Source organism: Cyprinodon tularosa, unplaced genomic scaffold (genome assembly GCF_016077235.1).
Source record: "Cyprinodon tularosa strain WSP-4 unplaced genomic scaffold, ASM1607723v1 ctg154, whole genome shotgun sequence".
Classification (NCBI taxonomy): domain Eukaryota; kingdom Metazoa; phylum Chordata; class Actinopteri; order Cyprinodontiformes; family Cyprinodontidae; genus Cyprinodon; species Cyprinodon tularosa.
Window position 1 is genome coordinate 730,936 of NW_024038375.1, and position 19,547 is coordinate 750,482.

Here is a 19,547-nt window from a genome sequence, read left to right on the forward strand (position 1 = left end):
TTCAGTTTCATGGATTTTGGCATTTTGTTACGTCCCAACAGTCAGGGGCGAAGCTAGATGGGGGGCCGGGGTGGCCATAGCCGCACCCTTAGCCAATCTGTGGCGACCCCTACCATTTCCCCCCCCTCTAATACAGATGGAAGCAGCAGTAATGCTACGTTCAGACCGGACGCTGCAAAAGCAGCAAAATCGCGTCTGCTGCTTCATTTTTGCTGCTTGTACCAGTTAGTTCTGACGCGCGGCTGAAGCAGCTTTGCTGCTCTGCCTGCGCGGTCCAAAAGTGGCTCTGACGCGCGTTGGGCGGAGCTTCACTATCCTTTCTCTGCCTTGCAGCTATATTTGCTGTGATCAGTGGGAATAAAGTAGTTTTAATATGTTTTTAAGTGAGAAAATACACCTGAAAACTTCATCAGTGCAGTCAGTTCATCCAGATTACGATCCTGCCTCCCAATATTATTTCTGTCGGAGCCGCTCAGACCCCCACATACCGACAGTGCGCCGACAGAAGGAATCCATTCATCAGCAGCCTCTGGCGGGTCGCCTCCTCGCGGTTTACCGCGGCGGCTGGTAGGTGTTTTTCATCTAAATAATCCGATCTGCAGGCACCAGGATAATAAAAGCCAACATATTCTGCCGGCAGATGTATATATTTTAAGTTAATTATGCGTTAATAAACTGTTTAAGAGAAGTGATCAGAGCGGTCTGTGTCATCAGCGCTGTGTCTCTCTCCCAGCCAGCTCCCAGATCAGCTTCTCTGATTGGTTGACGCGGCGCGTCGAGCAGCAAAAATTCAATTTTTCCATCTCGAGCAGCAACGCGTTTGCGGCGCGTCACGCGCGTCAGATGCCAAAACGCGCCCGACGCGCTGCTTCAGCTGCTCAGACGCGCTGCGCTTGCTGCTCGAAACGCGCCGCGGGACCTTTTGCTGCGCCTTGACGCGCGTCAACCATTGACTTTGCATGTAAACTCGCTGCTTCTGTCGCGCCAGCTGCCCCCGGTGTGAACGCAGCATAACACTCTCAAGTGCAAAATTCGAAACATTTTAATTTTTTCATATAGTAACAATTACTTGACAACAATAAGACTGTTGTTGATTATGCACATTGATATACTAACATTAAAGATGATAAGTACAGAATTCCTGCCCTTTTCAGAACAACATTTTGTGTTATATGAGGTGCAGAGTAAATAATGTGCAAGTTGCCTAGGAGTCTTCAGTGAAATCATAAAATAATAACTATTTTAATTAAAACATATTAAATAATCAATTTCTGTAGATATTAGTACTTTTATGCAGAATAATTATTGGTAAACTCAAACCTGAAAGAATATTATCCACTATACTATATATACTATATTATATATACTATATACTATACTTTTATCTAAGCACAGATGTCTAAATGTATATGCGTCTATTAGTTAGCAAAGTTTGTAGTAAAGTATAGTTTGTTTTTATTTAGAAAATATTGATGTTGTGCTCATTCATTTTCCTGTTGGAACAGTGTAGATTGACACTGAGGTTCTGGCGCCTATCCACTTTCGGCCACCCCTCAGTGTACATTTGTTACTGCCTGGCCACCCTTATAAAAATTTTCTGGCTACGCCTCTGCTAGAGAAATAATTCACCCAACATTTTTATTTTTCCGTAATGTTTTTTTTACAAAACATATTCCCATGAGTTTTTTGATAACTTTAACAGATACCTATTAAATAAAACTTACACAGTTATTATTTAATGTAACCTATTTATTTAAAATACATAATAATCAGGGTTGTGTATATGAAATTATACTTACTAAAATGGAATCTACTGAGTGACTTTATCTCAAATACATAAGATTTATTGTTTAAGTTGCATAATACTCAGGGTACATTTAGGACACTCAAACAATAGACTTTGTGTATTTGAAATAAATATATCATTGGCATACAGTTTGGGTAAGTAGCCTATACTTTATTAATAAGTAAATACATAAACCTATTGCTGAATTTCAAATAAATATGCATCATTATACAAATGGGCATGTAAAAACCTTACATGTTATTGTTAATGTTATTGTTAAACTTATTAAAAAAAATTTATGACAGTTTTTAATAAAATTACATGCATCTTCAAATTTGGGTAAAATATTGTGAGTGTACTGGGATTTCCTAAACCAGGAGTTTGAGCAGCAGCGTGAATTTGATTGAAAATAAAAACTGTTGTATTTTTATGGTTCAATTTCTTTACAATCCAGTGCAACCCAAAATATTTAGATAGTAAGATTCGTAAATTAAAAATTTAATTTCACAGCTCTTTTGACTGTCTGGGAAACGGGAATTTAACCTTAAAACTAAAATTTAAAAGATGATTTGATTATAACCTTCAACAATCTAAATAAGCCAGGGTTAACCCCTCTTTTCAGAATGAGAAACACTCAAAAAATTTCACCCAAATTTAAAGATATAACTTCAAAATTCCCATTTACTTTTTTAAAGATAATTTTAATTCAAAACTATAAATAAACCTTACATGATGCATATTCATTATTTTAATATATCTTATTTACTTAAAATGCATTAACTTGCAGGTTTATGTATTTAGCAGCCATAAAGCCTTCAACTTGTATGCTAGAGCCAGTTCCAACCATGTTAATTAAGGAAGTATTCCCTCTGATTTCCTCCTCCACTTAAGATGTGATTAATATATCCTTGTTATTGGGCTATGTATCTCAGGCTTTTAACTGTAATTAAACCTTAACTTAAACCAGACGACCAAGATGACTTTGTCAATTATAGACCTACAGTATATCCAATCTTCCTTTCTTATCTAAAACTCTTCAGAAAGTAGTTGCCAGACAAGTGTGTAACCATTTAAACCATAAGGAACAGAGTTTAAATCTGGTTGTAGAGCTCATTATAGCACTGAAACAGCTCTGGTCAAAGTCACCAGTAATATTCTCATGGCCTCGATGGACTTGCATCTGTATTTGTCTTGCTGGATCTCAGTGCTGTTTTTGATACTGTTGATCACAATATTCTTATAGAAAGACTTGAAAATTTTGTAGGATTTAAAGGAACATCCCTAGACTGGTTTAAATCGTATCTATCTGACAGATTTCAGTTTGTTCACATTAATGATCAGTGCCAATTCCCTTTACTATATTTCTGCTCCCAATTGGTAGAATTATTAGATAGCATTGGATTTTTTCCCACTGTTATGCCAATGATACTTAGATATATCTGTCTATAAATCCAGATGAAGCTAACCCATTACATAGACTCCAGGCATGTCTGAAGATATAAAAACCTGCATGACTCTTAACTTTCTGCTTCTGAATGCAGACAAAACAGAAGTTTTAGTCTTAGGACCACAGTGTTTGAAAAAAGAAGATGATTAGTCAGTCACTTCATTTGGATTGGGATTAAATTGATCTCAGATTATAAAGTAAAAAATCTTGGTATTATGTTTTATAAGGACCTGTCCTTTAAATCCCATATCAAAGAGGTTTCTACAATTTCCTTCTTTCGTCTGCGAAATATTGCAAAAATTAGAAATATTCTGTCCAGTGGGGATCCTGAGAAACAAGTCCATACATTTTTATGTTTGGTAACGCTGCCCACCTGGAGTACAGCAGTACACATTCTATATGACCACAGCTGGATCATGGTAGCAGCGGCAGGGGAGAAAATAACCCGTAATTGTGTAGTACTGCTCGCAGAACCCTGACAAACTCTGGTCCCCCTGCTGTACTTGTGCAGAAATGCATCTTTGCGCACATGCAGCTCAGAGTCTGTACTTTACGCTCCACACTAATGGTTCACTCTCAGCTGTTTGGCTCTTCCTGCCCTCACTACTTAATAAATTATATGTGGCTGATCATCCTCTGCCAAGTGTAAAGAATCCCTTGTCAACAAAATTAAAAAACTTTATTTCTTCCAGCTCACAAGAGGTGATGCTAAACCATCTTTCATTTCTAGCAAAAGGAATCCCTAAATTATATCCAAATAAAATATTTCATTGCATAGATCTTTGAATATTTCTTCTCATAATTCTTGTTTCCATCTTTTCAAATATGATGCAGATGTTTCCTTGTATTGTCATTCAAACATTTTCTTTTTTTATTTTAAATATTTCAATGTTGTAGTTAACATTTTTATTAAAAATAGGTCCAGATTACCATGGCATAACAAGGTAAATATGTACGTGCTCTCTGTATTTTTTTTATATCAAAACAAAATTGCCAAAGCAGAAAGAATAATGTTTTTGTTCTTTGTTTTTTGTTTCTTTTTTGGAGCAATGAAGATTTTATTGATGTGTGTAAGTCATAATTCATAGTAGAACAGGAAGTATTTTCTTTTGAATGGAAACCTTGTCTGTCTAAAACCATTCCTTTATTGCACATTTTGTCAGCTCGTCTGTCTGCATTTTAACCAATATGATGTGTTGAACTAGATCTGCTATTTTCACAACTTTTGTGAGACACGTTTTTTTATAAAGTAAGGCTCTAATTCATAAAAATGTTTATTTGAATTCTATTAATCAAATTTTTCTGCCTAACAGCAATGATAAACTGTTTGGCAGCATTCTATACCAAGCAATTGTAGTATCTAGGCAAGAGCTGTCAGTCTTGTAAAGAATCTGGTTGTTATTTGAAATTGAAAAGGTTAACTGTTTTAAGAAGTGCAACATAAAAATGACTAACACTAGATAAAACCTTTTTGAGTTGTAATCCACTGAAACCGACTAAAACTATCACATATCATTATGACCAAAATGCAAATAAAACTAAATATAGTTTTCATCCTGAGGACTAAAATTAAGACTAAATTTACGATGGCTGTCAAAAACAACCCTGCATTCAGACACATAGCACAATGGTGAGGCAGAAGTTGATTTTAATATTTTTTTCTATATTTGTAAGTGAATCAGATACAAATAACAGAAGAAGGGTATCAGCTTTCAAAAACAAACAGTTAAGTAATAAACCTCAAGCCCAGTTAATTTTAAATGATTTCCTGCCTTTCCATAATTATACTTAATTCAGTTTAAAATACCTTTAATCCCAAAGGGAAATTAAATGTTGAAGTAAGTCATTCAGTTTTTTTCAATAAGTTGTTATATGATGATAGTTGTAGTTAGGAAGGATCTTCTGTGGCCATCTCTATGCACCAGATCTGGAGAGCCTCAGTGTGAGGACCCAGTTGGTGATCGCATCATGACAGATAGCAGATTGCTGCAGAGGATGCTCACTGTTTTCTATAATGTTCTTCATTCTATGAAGAATCATTTTTTGTGAATTGGCCCAAGTTTATTTAAGTCATTTCATATGATGTTGTTACGCCAGCAGATGATGGAGGAATAGGTCCGACCACAACCTCCACTACTTTCCCCATTATGCTAATAGGATTTAGCTTGTTCCTGTTTCTCTGAAATCTAACTTTATCTCTCTTGTTTTGTTTGTTTTCTGCTTGCTGCTTTATCAGATTCCATCTTGACGTGGAAACTATATTACTACTACTTGTATTGGAGATTTTTATTTGCTCATTTAAGGCATATATTGTTCTCTTATTGTGCTGGTAACACATCTTGTGCACAGTGGTACTTTGCATTTCTTTTTGATCAATATTTTAGACTTTTTACTAGGCTGTTTTTATCGTTTGTATATACAAGCAGCTATTTTGCATAAAATTTGAGTTACTTTGCATTTTTTGTTCCATTTTCCTTTTCCTGTGTACTCATTGACTTTTTTGCAGCTTAAGTAGATTTCTCCTGCATGATGTTGTCCTATTCATTTTAGTTAGCATTAAGACCTCTCTTTTTCTGGGCATTTTGCTCAACTTTGTCCCTAGCACTGTTTTTTTTCTGCTGTCTCTCTGTTTTCAATACCCATTATGAGCCTAAGGAAGGCTCCACCTTATCACTGGGTCAGGACTCAGCAGGTCTGCTCAGCCATTCTGATGCAGGTGCTTCTCAAATTAAATAATTGTCAAAATCCAATTCCAGTAATACCATTGTAATTAAGGCAGGGGTCTGTATTTTTGTAGATGTAAACTGTAGCCACACCTCTAGGATCTTGATCTCTAAATGAAATGCAAAACTTACTTACCTATGAAAATAGGATCCACAAAAGTAATATGCCTGTTTGTGCAGTAACTTATGCATGGCATGCCTTGATAGACTCTCTACAAGTTGCTTCGCTCCATTTATTACCATCACACTTTTTCCAACCATCCACAAACTGGGGTCTACCCTCCTTGTGTTGTGTGTCACCTACTCTATTGCTCCACTGTCTAATCCAGGGCTTCAACAGTCAAGTATCATAAAATGACAATAATATTAAAATACTGTATTTTCTTTAAATTTATTTTCTATCTATTTTCTAAAAAACAGACAACAGTTTTTGAGAGTGAAGGCTCAACCTTCTAATCAAGTAGTCAGCGGCACAGGAGCACCACAGGGGCCGGTACTCTCACCATTCCTTTTGACTCTACACCTCTGACTTCCAGTGCCAGACAGAGTCCTGTAATCTGCACATATACTTGGTTGACTCTACAGTCATTAAGTTCATCAAAGATGGACAAGAAGCTGAGTACAGAGAGCTACTGAACCGCTTTGTGGCATTGTGTGGAAACAATCATCTGATCCTCAATGCCATCAAAATAAGGGAGATGATTGTAGATTTCAGAAGAAACAGGAAAAGTCCAATTCGGTTATCAGCATTAGAGAAGAAGTGGAGTAGGTGGAGGGTGTTCACCTGAACAACAGACTGGACTGGTGATGCAACTGTGAAGCTGAAGGAACAGAGCAGAATGTACTTCTTAAGAAAGTACATTCACAGTGTGTGCAGCGAGATGCGTAATATCCCCTATAAGTCGGTTGTGGAAAGAGTGATCTCTTCTGCCTCATCAGTAAAAGGTAACAGCATCATAGGGAATGACTTAAAGAAGCTCAAAAAGCTAATAAAGAAGACTGGCTCTGTTCTAAGAACTCATCTAGAACCTCTGGAGAGGATTTTGCAAATAATATTCTTAAAAAATGAGGCCCAATCTCAGGCACTCTGGTTAACAGTCCAGACCACGATTGTCCCCAGTGCTGCAGTCCCAGAGGTTATGGTGGAAGCTGATCTGCTGAGGGATCCAGTACAGACAGGAACAGACACAAACAGGCAGGATCCAGATCAGGCAGGAACAGAGACAGGTGGCAGGATCCAGACTTCCATGCATCCACAGGCTTCCAGGAGGGTTCAGAGTCTTACTGGGACCAGAAGCATGACCAGGTGGTCACGCACAGGAGCAGACAGGATCAAGTGCAAACAGGCAGGTACAGTGGAAGAGGGTAGCCGAGACAGGACGTAGGAACCGGAACTTGAAGCAGACTTTAAACTGGTCTCCTCCCTTGGAGCCAGGCTTACTTTGATAAAAACTGAACCTCCCCCCATAATGAGCCAAAAACCCAGAGGACTCCGCGGGGAGGAACAGTGGACACTCAGGAGACGAAACAAACACTAAAGCCCTCTTTCCACTGGCAGCTAGGATCCAGGACATGAACCAAAAAATCAAAGTGAACAGACAGACTAACAAAAAGACAAGCAATGATCTGGCAGTGAATGCTCAGGCTGAACTGAATATAAACTAGAGGAAACAGGTGAGAGGAATAAATTATAATGAGGCAGGGAGGGAAGAGGGCAGGTGAGAGGAATTACTTATTAAAGGAGAGCAAACAGGCCAGATCACGACATTAACAGCTGTGAAAAAAGAACCATGTGAGTAATATTTGATTTCCCTTTGAGATCAATAAAGCATGCCCTTTTTTAAATTGAATAAAATTAAATATATATTTTTGCAATAGCTGTACATAATGTTAAAGATTGGCTCTGTGTATGCACCCTGATGCTCTATCTTTAGGGTTCTTTTTCCTGAAAAGAGGTCACTCGGGACAAACTCTTTAAATAACATTTCACAATTTATATGTATTAAATAACCAGGAGACATGATGGCAGTTTCTAATAGAAATTGTAATCTTACTCAGATCAGAGAAATTGCTTAAAATATACAGAAGGTAGCTGCTCACCTCACAGGAAGATTAATAGTTAAAAATACATTTTATAAATCTCCAGTCTGCCACATCATCGTATTTTAAATAAGACACATTATCAAAATATTACACTTTGTTCTTAGCTGAAGGACACCGCATCTTTCTACAAAATGAAGATTATAACTGTATATCCAGACAGAGGCAATGGCATAAATATCGTTAGCCTAAGGCAATGGCATAAATATCGTTAGCCTAAGCAGAGACTGCAGTTGCCAATGGGCTCCCGACCTCTTAGGGGCCCCGTCATTGACATCTGGTAGGCCCCCTTCGCAATTATGGACTGTAATGGTGTGAAAAATACCTCTTAAAACCCACCTGATTTTCACTTCTGACCGGACCATATTTATACCCCTAGACATGCCAGATTTCAACATGATGGTGAGCCGTTTAAACGCGACACCAATAGCAGAGCAGACAGTGGTACTTTTAATTACTATGCTAATTAACTGTGTAGTTCATTAGATGGTTGGTAAAAAAAAAAAAATACATTCATATAATATGTTTCAAACCACAATAAAGATCATAAAAGTACAATGTATTTGAGTATTTTATTTTTTACACTACAACTTGGAATTATGGGTAATCCAGAGTGTTGTACTTCATATAGGGCCACCCAGATAATGTGGCTTACGGGCCTATTATTGAGTCGTTACGCTACTGGACAGAGGAACTGTCCTAATTATATGGACGCGCAACAGGTAGTCCATACCGGGGTGTAAAAAACACACATCTTCAATTATAATTATCCAAACAATATTATCAGATGTGCGATCTGTGTAATATATAAATAGGTTTGAATACGCCCTTCATTGTAAATTAAATATATCTGGGTGTACTGTCAATATTGTAACGCTAGATGTCAGCAAAAAGCTAAAATGAATAAAATGATCTTCTAAATGTCCAGATGAGAAATTCGGGTTTTGCCCGTCCTCTGAAGGATTACATCAACATTTTATGTGGGACTGTTTCTGAAACGGGAGTCCAACCGGGAAGTCGTCGGGTCTGTTGGTCAGCATTACAGCCCCCGCCAGGGTGTTAGAGAGGCGCAGTAATCAACGCTACTCTCCCATCTTCCTCAAAGCAGCGGCGCCGGCCACTTTATAAATAGTCCCACCTATACTTACTGCCAGAACGCACTGGTGCCAGTGGTCCACCCTAAACACACTTAAAGCTACATCACCGGCGTTTTCTTCCAGGACCCAAAGATAAGACATGGCTAATGAAGATATACCAATGAACGGGGCTGCTACCCGAGGCGACCCTGCGGAGGTAAGGCTGACTGTTGTTACAGGGCTGGACATATTTCCATGTTCGCTTCTCTCATGTTCATCTGCAGCTGAATCCTGCTCAGTGAACCGCCGATCCTCACAGGAAGAAACGGTTTATGAGGACTGAGGAGAGAAAATGTGACGCTGGGAGTGTTTTCTCCTTCATAAACACAGTCATAATGTCAGAAAAAAATTAAGTTTTTTGAATTAACTCATCAAATTGTAAAGTAAAATTTAAGGAAATCTTGAATTACTTTGTGGCAATCGTGTATAAACGTTTCAAAGTGTATTTTTGTTATTTTTCTAAGGGGACCAACCTTCTTTTTCCGCTCTGTTGGGTCATTTTACACCCAGTGACAGATGAGAAAGGACATTGTGTTTGCAGGACCAGTGACCCAAATCTAAAAGAACGTGACTTTCGATAATAACATCTCTGTTCTAAATGTCTGTAAACTAATCCTAACTGTGGAGCTGTGCGTAACTCCACTTTATTTCATGTTCCCTACTTTAACTGCAAACTGCTTCAAATAGTCTAATTTGAAGCATATTTATCAGATCAGTTCCCCCCCCACTCATTTTATCTTAGATATAAAATGTTAGGGTTTTCTCTAAAATAGTTACACAAATTTCCACAAAAAATTTTGAACAAATTAGAAGCAAAAAGAAAGGAAAGATGGACCCAAAAGGTGGGATTTTAAGAGACAAGGAAAGAGCCATAAAGATGGATACAAGAAAAAGAACATGAAAGACCGTGAGAACTAGGATAAAGTCTTAAAACCTAAATATTTACCATTTTGTTTATTTTCTTTTACCAAAATTGAAAATGTTGTGAATCAAAATAATATATATCTCAAATTGAAACTTACACTTCTGACCTTGTAAGATTTTTCAGGCCACTTAAACTTTTTAGACAGAAAAACATCTATAGTATATTAGGATCAAATATGAACGGGCAACTATAAAAAAAAAATGAGAAAACTTTAAGTCTGTATATGTGTTCGGACCTATTTCTCTCTAAACATGAATACCTCAATTTAACTCATCTAACAGTTTTAGAAACCTATAACCAGGGCACACATTCATATCTGATTTTAGCAGCTTGACCTTTGATGTTGTCCAAAAAAATGAGGTCACTTTTTAAGAGACTTTTAAGTTTTTCTTTTCCATTATAAAGATTTTTCTTCTCAAAAGGAACTCATTTTTGTTTAGCATATTTTATTGATGGAGATGTTAGTAAAGGGTACATTTTTATGAGGCGGGAGGGAGAGTGGAGACAGTCCTGACTGATACCTGAATTAGTGCATTCCAGTCAGAGTTGTAGGAGTAAATTATAAGTCTTTTAAGATTTTTTGAGTTTTGGATTAGTATGGAGACTTTTTTTTTTCAATATCTTATTACATATTATGTAATAATATATATAATAATATATGTAAACGTCTTAAATGTTGGCATCTTTCCTTTGTCCTTCCTTTTTTTCATTTTTGTGTGTATGTGATCTTTTCGTAAGAAGATGACATATGCACAAAAACACCCCTGCTTACAATCAAATAGACAATTTTCACTACAGGTGCTGGTCATAAAATTAGAATATCATGAAAAAGTAGATTGATTTCAGTAATTCCATTTAAAAAGTGAAACTTGTATATTATATTCATACATTACATACAAACTCATATATTTCAGATGTTTATTTTGTTTAATTTTGATGATTACAAATGACAACAAATGAAAATCTCAAATTCATCATATCAGAAAATTAGAATATTGTGAAAAGGTTCAAAATTGATGGCCCCTGGTGCCACACTCTAATCAGCTAATTAACTCAAACCACCTGCAAAAGCCTTTAAATGGTCTTTCAGTCTAGTTCTATAGGCTACACAATCATGGGGAAGACTGCTGACTTGACAGTTGTCCAAAAGACGACCATCGACACCTTGCACAAGGAGGGCAAGACACAAAAGGTCATCGCTAAAGAGGCTGGCTGTTCACAGAGCTCAGTGTCCAAGCACATTAATAGAGAGGCGAAGGGAAGGAAAAGATGTGGTCGAAAAAAGTGTACAAGCAAGAGAGATAACCGCACCCTGGAGAGGATTGTGAAACAAAACCCATTCAAAAATGTGGGGGAGATTCACAAAGAGTGGACTGCAGCTGGAGTGAGTGCTTCAAGAACCACCACACACAGACGTATGAAAGACATGGGTTTCTGCTGTCGCATTCCTTGTGTCAAGCCACTCTTGAACCACAGACAGCGTCAGAAGCGTCTTGCCTGGGCTAAAGAGAAACAGGACTGGACTGCTGGTGAGTGGTCCAAAGTCATGTTCTCTGATGAAAGTAAATTTTGCATTTCCTTTGGAAATCAAGGTCCCAGAGTCTGAAGGAAAAGAAGAGAGGCACTTCATCCACGTTGCTTGAAGTCCAGTGTAAAGTTTCCACAGTCAGTGATGGTTTGGGGTGCCATGTCATCTGCTGGTGTTGGTCCATTGTGTTTTCTGAGGTCCAGGGTCAACGCAGCCACATACCAGGAAGTTTTAGAGCACTTCATGCTTCCTGCAGCTGACCAACTTTTTGGAGATGCAGATTTCATTTTCCAACAGGACTTGGCACCTGCACACAGTGCCAAAGCTACCAGTACCTGGTTGAAGGACCATGGTATCCCTGTTCTTAATTGGCCAGCAAACTCTCCTGACCTTAACCCCATAGAAAATCTATGGGGTATTGTGAAGAAGAAGATGCAATACACCAGACCCAACAATTCAGAAGAGCTAAAAGCCACTATTAGAGCAACCTGGGCTATCATAACACCTGAGCAGTGCCACAGACTGATCGACTCCATGCCACGCCGCATTGCTGCAGTAATACAGGCCAAAGGAGGCCCAACTAAATACTGAGTGCTGTACATGCTCATACTTTTCATGTTCATACTTTTCAGTTGGCCAACATTTCTATAAATCCTCTGTTTTTATTGGTCTTCAGTAATATTCTAATTTTCTGATATGATGAATTTGAGATTTTCATTTGTTGTCATTTGTAATCATCAAAATTAAACAAAATAAACATCTGAAATATATGAGTTTGTATGTAATGTATGAATATAATATACAAGTTTCACTTTTTAAATGGAATTACTGAAATCAATCTACTTTTTCATGATATTCTAATTTTATGACCAGCACCTGTACTCCATCACAAGAGGCATTTTATTTAAATACATACATTTCCATGTACAAACTTTTCTTCAACTGATGTTTTTTTCCTCTACAAAATATGTTTTCTTCAAACCTGAGGGTTAAGGACACTTCTATTTAATTTTCTTTAAGAGTTTTTCAGACCTCGGCAGGAAAAATAGCGCCCCCAGGCCTGAAACTGGTGGTGGTGTGGAGATAGAAGAAGTTGGTCAGTCTGTAGACTGCTGAACTTTATGGGGAGATCCAGTGGACTGAATGAGCTGAAACGGGGTCATCTGAATAAAGTCACACAGCGCATCTGCCGCCTGCGCACTAGGTAGCAGATGAGTTGCAGACCAGCAGCCTTTTAAGATTAACTTTCGATGGTGGTTGGCTTTCGTGGAGGTGTGGTTCAAAGCTATTTGGCTGTGTCCACCTACGACACAGAGTCTGGGTCAGAAGATCAGAGATCCAAAGGGAAACCCAGGTCGGTGTCAGGAAGCAGATCCAGGGTCGTCAACAGGCAGAATCTTCAGCAGGAGTCTGAAGACCGATCAGGCAAACGGACCAGAACAGGAACAGGCAGGCTCAGAGGTCAAAAGGCAGAACGGGTCAGGATCAGGAAATCAGAACACATTCAGGTACATTATAAAACTTTCACCACAGGTTCGAGAATAATCTGGGCAGAGTTAGACAGGTGAATGAAATGAGTAATTAAGCCAGTCATCAGAGCCAAGATCATGACAGGTCAAGCCATCTGCGTACTCATTTATCTATTTAATCGTGTATTGTAGTAAAAGGATTCAGGTAATCCATGGAGTGGTGCAGAGGGTAGCACGGCTGCCTTACAGCTAGAAGGTTCTGGGTTTGGTTCCTGGCCTGGGGTCTTCTGCAAGAAGTTTTCTTGTTTTCCCTGAGCATTCATGGGCTCTCTCTGGGTATTCCTGCTTCCTCCCACAGTCCAAAAACACGACTGTCAGGTTGATTGGCTTCTCTAAATTCTCCTTAGATGTGAGTGTGCGCGTGAATGGTTGTTTGTCCTGTTTGTCACTTTGTGGCTCTGGAATCAGTTGGTGACCTGTCCAGGGTGTACCCCGCCTCTCGCCCGTAGACAGATGGAGATAGGCACCAGCACCCCTCGCGACCCCGCTTGGGAAAAAAGCAAAAACAAAGTGACAGAAGATGGATGGATGGATTCAGGCAAATTTCCTCTTACTATATTAGACATACATGTAATGCTTTCATTGCTATTTACTTTTCTGTTTTCTTTGTATTTACTTTGACCATTTTCTGTCAACAGGTAAACTCATGTGTTTTACTTGAATTAAACGGTATACTTTTTGTTCAGTGAATTAGGTTTAAAATATATTATATGTTAAAGATGTTGAAAGAAATAAAACTAATAACTATAAAGAGGCATAGTTTTCTACTGATACTGCCACCTGTGACCTAAATACAGAACTGCCGCACTCTTACGTTTTTTTTTCATAGCGCGTGTGCTGTTGGTGTCTTAGTTGAGCTGGATTGCTGGTCACTTCTCAGTGTCCTCAAAAATCTCTGTTTGCCGGCCGAGAATTGAAAGGTTTGAGAAATACCACTGCAGATAACCAATGAGGCCAGTAAAGCCACCATTGGCCAATTCCAAAGCATTATTAAGATATCAATCAATTGTGTAAAATCGTATTTAGAAAGTTTCAAAAAGAAAGTTGTGAACATTTCTTTAATACATTTACAAGAAGGTCAGTCCTGCTTAGCCTGTCAAGGGACCACAGGTGTATGTATGTTGCTGTGTACTCACTCTGCACAGAAAAAAAAAGTTATCATACCCCTGTACATCACACCACATCCGCAACCTCCAATGCAACCCCCACACACACACAAACACACCCCACCCGAAACTTCAGATTGCCACATGTGCAAAAAGAGGAACAAGTAGGTCAAGCAGAACCAGGACTTTCTATTTGACCTGTTATTGAATTTAATACTACTACTGTTATTGAAGTTCAAAACCTTCTATGTCATAAACGTGGTATTCAGCAAAACCAAAACTTCAAGAATTACTCAAATCTGGAAAAAAAAAAAAAAAACCTTTACAGCTGCACTTATCTGACCTGAATTTTCTAAAGGGTTTGTCCTGGTTTCATATTAAACTTCTGAAAAAAATTGAGGTCTTGATGACTGAGCCATTTAAGGTGTTTATCATAGAAATAAATAAAATAAAAAAAATGAAGTTGTTACTTAGCTAATATATTTTAATGCATTTTTTTTAATATTAGTTGTTTTGGGACTCATACATTTCTTAAACTCACCAATATTATTTTTCCTGCAAAAAAGATACGCTGGTTTTGAATAGATGTGAATTTCTGACACGGTGTCACAAATTCTTCTAGATTAAGTAATTTATTTGGGTTTGAGGGAAGTTAAACTATAGCAGTGGATTATGGGTGAAGTATTTGTTTCTGGTAAGACTGATTTGAAACCATCATAAATGATCGGCTGAAATTAATGCAAAAAGTAAATAAAAAAACTGAAGTCAGGGTTTGCTTTCCTTTTCAGGATTCCCTGCAGCCAGGCAGCAGGAGGCGGCACAGACCCCTTAACATGAACCATTATGCCAACAAAAAAAGTGCGGCAGAGAGCATGCTGGACGTAGCTCTGCTGATGGCAAACGCCTCTCAGCTGAAGGCTGTCCTGGAGCATGGACCCACAACCAGTTTCTACGTTCCCCTCGTCACACTCATCAGCATCTCCCTCATCTTACAGGTTCTGGTGGGAGTTATGCTCATCTTTATAGGTAATATGGGGATTCATTTCCATAAAAACAATACTATCAGTAGATATGACCCATATCATTTGAAGATTCAGCATATGCAATATTTAAATTAAAGTTAACTCAAAGCTCTCTGAGAAATACATTTACTTTTTAAAGATTTTGTATGTTTTTTACTTTCTTTTTCACTGTTAAACTATTTTTGATTAAACAAACCAAATTAAATATCAGTAAAAATCATCTGACGTATTATAAACTGAAATCTTTAAATCGGCAACTTCAAAATTGCACCGTGTGTTTTAGGCAGTTAAGAGGAGGACAAAAGCAGAAGCCTAACTTTTTGCAAATTCAATACATTTTCTGGAACCGTTGTTACTTATTAACAACTTAATTAAGAACCTCACTTCAAAACCAGAGGGGCATTCTTCCAGAGAAAACAAAACCAAAATTAGGAAGTACATTTATTTCACCATTGAGCATCAGTAAGACTTTCACAGTATGATAAACTTGGCTAAAAATAGCAGGAGTTTAATGGCTCACATGATTCACAGGAACAATGTATTCCAGTATTTATTTGCTTTATTTAAAACATAAGCAACTATTATTCTTAAAGGTACACTTTGCAACCGGTGTTGATTTTCCAGTGAGGCTCCCTCCAGAGGGCGAAAGTAAAAGTGCACTGTCGTAAATATGCTCAGCTGTTCTCCTGGTTTCTCCGTCAAGCCAGGCGCGGTTGTTTTGAGCTTAGCAGCGAATGACTAATGCTGCGTTCACACTGGACGTAGCTGGCGCGACAGAAGCAGCGAGTTTACATGCAAAGTCAATGGTTGACGCGCGTCAAGGCGCAGCAAAAGGTCCCGCGGCGCGTTTTGAGCACCAGGCGCAGCATGTCTGAGCAGCTGAAGCAGCGCATCGGGCGCGTTTAACGCAGGGAGAGAGACACAGCGCTGATGATCTCTCCTCTTAAACAGTTTATTGACGCCTTAATTAACTTAAAATGCAGAAATCTGCCGGCAGAATATGCAGTTTGGATTATTTAGATGAAAAACACCTACCAGCTGCCGCGGTGAACAGCTGCTGATGAAGGGATCCATACTGTCGGCGCCCCGCTGGTATGTGGGGGTCTGAGCGGCTCCGACAGAAAAAAAATATGGAAGGCAGGATAATAATCTGAATGAACTGACTGCACTGATTACGTTTTCAGGTGTATTTTCTCACTTAAACACATATTAAAACTACTTTATTCCCACTGATCACAGCAAATATAGCTGCAAGGCAGAGAAAGGATAGTGAAGCTCCGCCCAACGCGCGTCAGAGCCACTTTTGCACCGGGCAGCCAGAGCAGCAAAGCTGCTTCAGCCACGCGTCAGAACTAAACTGGTACAAGCAGTAAAAATGAAGCAGCAGACGCAATTTTGCTGCTTTTGCTGCGTGAACGTAGCATAACTGCACAAAGATTGCCACTGTGTTAGCAACGAGAATGCTTTTAACTGGGGGATGTAGCAGTTCTCGCCGTAAAGCAAGACTGACTCTCACGAGACTTCTGAGCCTGTGGGTGCGGGTCGGTGCTCCTGCAGTTGCAAGTGAAGTATTTCCCCCACAGACCACCAGGGCGGCCGAGAATACCTTTGTTCAACCTGAAATGACTCATTTAGTCATCCATAACGTTATGGAACACATTAATTAACTGAAAAATGTTGCATAGTGTCCCTTTAAAGAAAAAAATATAGGTCAATCCTAAATGAAATTAATTGATTAGTAAACATGTCTAAATTTAAAATGCAGGTATTTATATTATGATTTTAAAACATGGAGAACAGCATCTAATAAACAAAACAACATTTTTACTAATATACTACTGAGTGAAACAGTAGAAATGGAGGTCAAACTTTTGGTGTCTTTAGACGGCTGTGGACCCCTCCTTCTCTCTAGCTCTTCCCTTATCTTACAGTAACAGAAAAATATACTGTGTTGGGGGTGAGAATGTTTTTAGAAAAATTAAAGAGGAAATGGTCGCCTTTGCTGTAAACTGGTTCCAATTTTAAAGAGCTGTTTACTTTTGTATGTATTGAATCACAGAGGAGCAGTAAATGGGTAGAAACACAGGCTCGTCATCTGCTTAAATCAGATCCATATGTTGGATTCACAGACTAATGAGGCATGGGATCTACCTCTGGAGGAGTGAGATAATTATTCCCTGAAAGAGTTTAGATGTTGTTAATCTTTAATTTAGAAAATGATTGCTTCAAAGGCATGTACTGAGAATGTGTCATGCCCTCTGGTGGGGAAATGTGCTTACTCATTATAAACATTGTTTTTTGTTTTTTTTTTCTGCTTTTTTCACAGTTAAGTGGAATCTAAATGACGAAAGTACGCACTACAAGTTGGACATCTTAGAGAATTTTGCCACAGCTTTTGTATTCGTCATAGTGGTCGTCAACGTCTTCATCACAGCCTTCGGTGTCCAGCGACCCGAATCGGGACCTTTACCATCACATTGATATGACTGCTGCTCATCAAGACAATATCTTTTTTTATATAATTTACCAGATTAGATAATCATTTCATATCATCAGCCTTGACTGAGTTTTTTTTTCTAAAATGGGGATCTGAACAAAATGGATGGTTAATTTCTCACCAGTTTGTTAAGGGTGCAATAAACCACCAAGAGTACCACAATCTAAGACAAAATCACTGTGACTGTTGTATCAAGTTTTTTTTTTTATGTATGCATGCCGTCTGTTAATGGACTATATAACCAATACAAAGTACTTCTTGAATTCTTAATCAGGCTGGAAGGTGCATTACAATTGGGGGCCGTACAGCCATAAACCACACTGCCACTTTGATATGCATTTATTTTAACCCTCATATACATATATTTTATCTCTTACGTACATGTTTTCCTCTCATATACATACATTCTCCTCACACATGCATACATTTCACTCTCAGATACATATACACAATATCTTAAATAATCTTTGTAATGTGTGACGCAGGAAGTTATTACTCAAAATGTAAGTAATTCTTGAATCAGGAAATGCTCCATATTCCTGGTATATTTAAACAGAATAATTACTTGAAAAACTGCATTTATTGAAACTAATTAAACAGATCTTATTTCCTCATCTTTTTTTGTCATTTGTGGGTGAGGAATATGGTTGACCAGTCCTGCCATAATTAAAAACAACATAGAGGAATAAAATAATGAATCATAAAAATAACCAGTTGCCAAAATAATTGCTTGAAATTTAAATTAGTTGGCCAATAAATGCAACAAATTGATAAAAATTAGAGGTATACACTATATTGCCAAAAGTATTTGCTCACCCATCCAAATTATTGGAATCAGGTGTTCCAATCACTTCCATGGCCACAGGTGTATAAATTCAAGCACCTAGGCATGCAGACTGTTTTTACAAACATTTGTGAAAGAATGGGTCGCTCTCAGGAGCTCAGTGAATTCCAGCGTGGAACTGTGATAGGATGCCACCTGTGCAACAAATCCAGTCGTGAAATTTCCTCGCTCCTAAATATTCCACAGTCAACTGTCAGCTGTATTATAAGAAAATGGAAGTGTTTGGGAACGACAGCAACTCAGCCACGAAGTGGTAGGCCACGTAAACTGACGGAGCGGGGTCAGCGGATGCTGACGCGCATAGTGTGAAGAGGTCGCCAACTTTCTGCAGAGTCAATCACTACAGACCTCCAAACTTCATGTGGCCTTCAGATTAGCTCAAGAACAGTGCGCAGAGAGCTTCATGGAATGGGTTTCCATGGTCGAGCAGCTGCATCCAAGCCATACATCACCAAGTGCAATGCAAAGCGTCGGATGCGGTGGTGTAAAGCACGCCGCCACTGGACTCTAGAGCAGTGGAGACGCGTTCTCTGGAGTGACGAATCGCGCTTCTCCATCTGGCAATCTGATGGACGGGTCTGGGTTTGGCGGTTGCCAGGAGAACGGTACTTGTCTGACTGCATTGTGCCAAGTGTAAAGTTTGGTGGAGGGGGGATTATGGTGTGAGGTTGTTTTTCAGGAGCTGGGCTTGGCCCCTTAGTTTCAGTGAAAGGAACTCTGAATGCTTCAGCATACCAAGACATTTTGGACAATTCCATGCTCCCAACTTTGTGGGAACAGTTTGGAGCTGGCCCCTTCCTCTTCCAACATGACTGTGCACCAGTGCACAAAGCAAGGTCCATAAAGACATGGATGACAGAGTCTGGTGTGGATGAACTTGACTGGCCTGCACAGAGTCCTGACC

At 38.7% G+C, this 19,547-nt stretch overlaps 1 protein-coding gene across 1 annotated transcript; it reads left to right on the forward strand.

Annotated features, from left to right (window-relative positions):
• The first annotated feature begins 8,968 nt into the window (after positions 1 to 8,968).
• On the forward strand, positions 8,969 to 18,031 carry LOC119780004 (ninjurin-1-like). The gene is made up of 3 exons (XM_038279889.1): positions 8,969 to 9,349; positions 15,069 to 15,306; positions 17,629 to 18,031. The coding sequence occupies exons 1-3, from the start codon at positions 9,293 to 9,295 to the stop codon at positions 17,781 to 17,783; spliced, it is 450 nt and encodes a 149-aa protein (XP_038135817.1). The 5' UTR covers positions 8,969 to 9,292; the 3' UTR covers positions 17,784 to 18,031.
• The last annotated feature ends 1,516 nt before the right edge of the window (positions 18,032 to 19,547 follow it).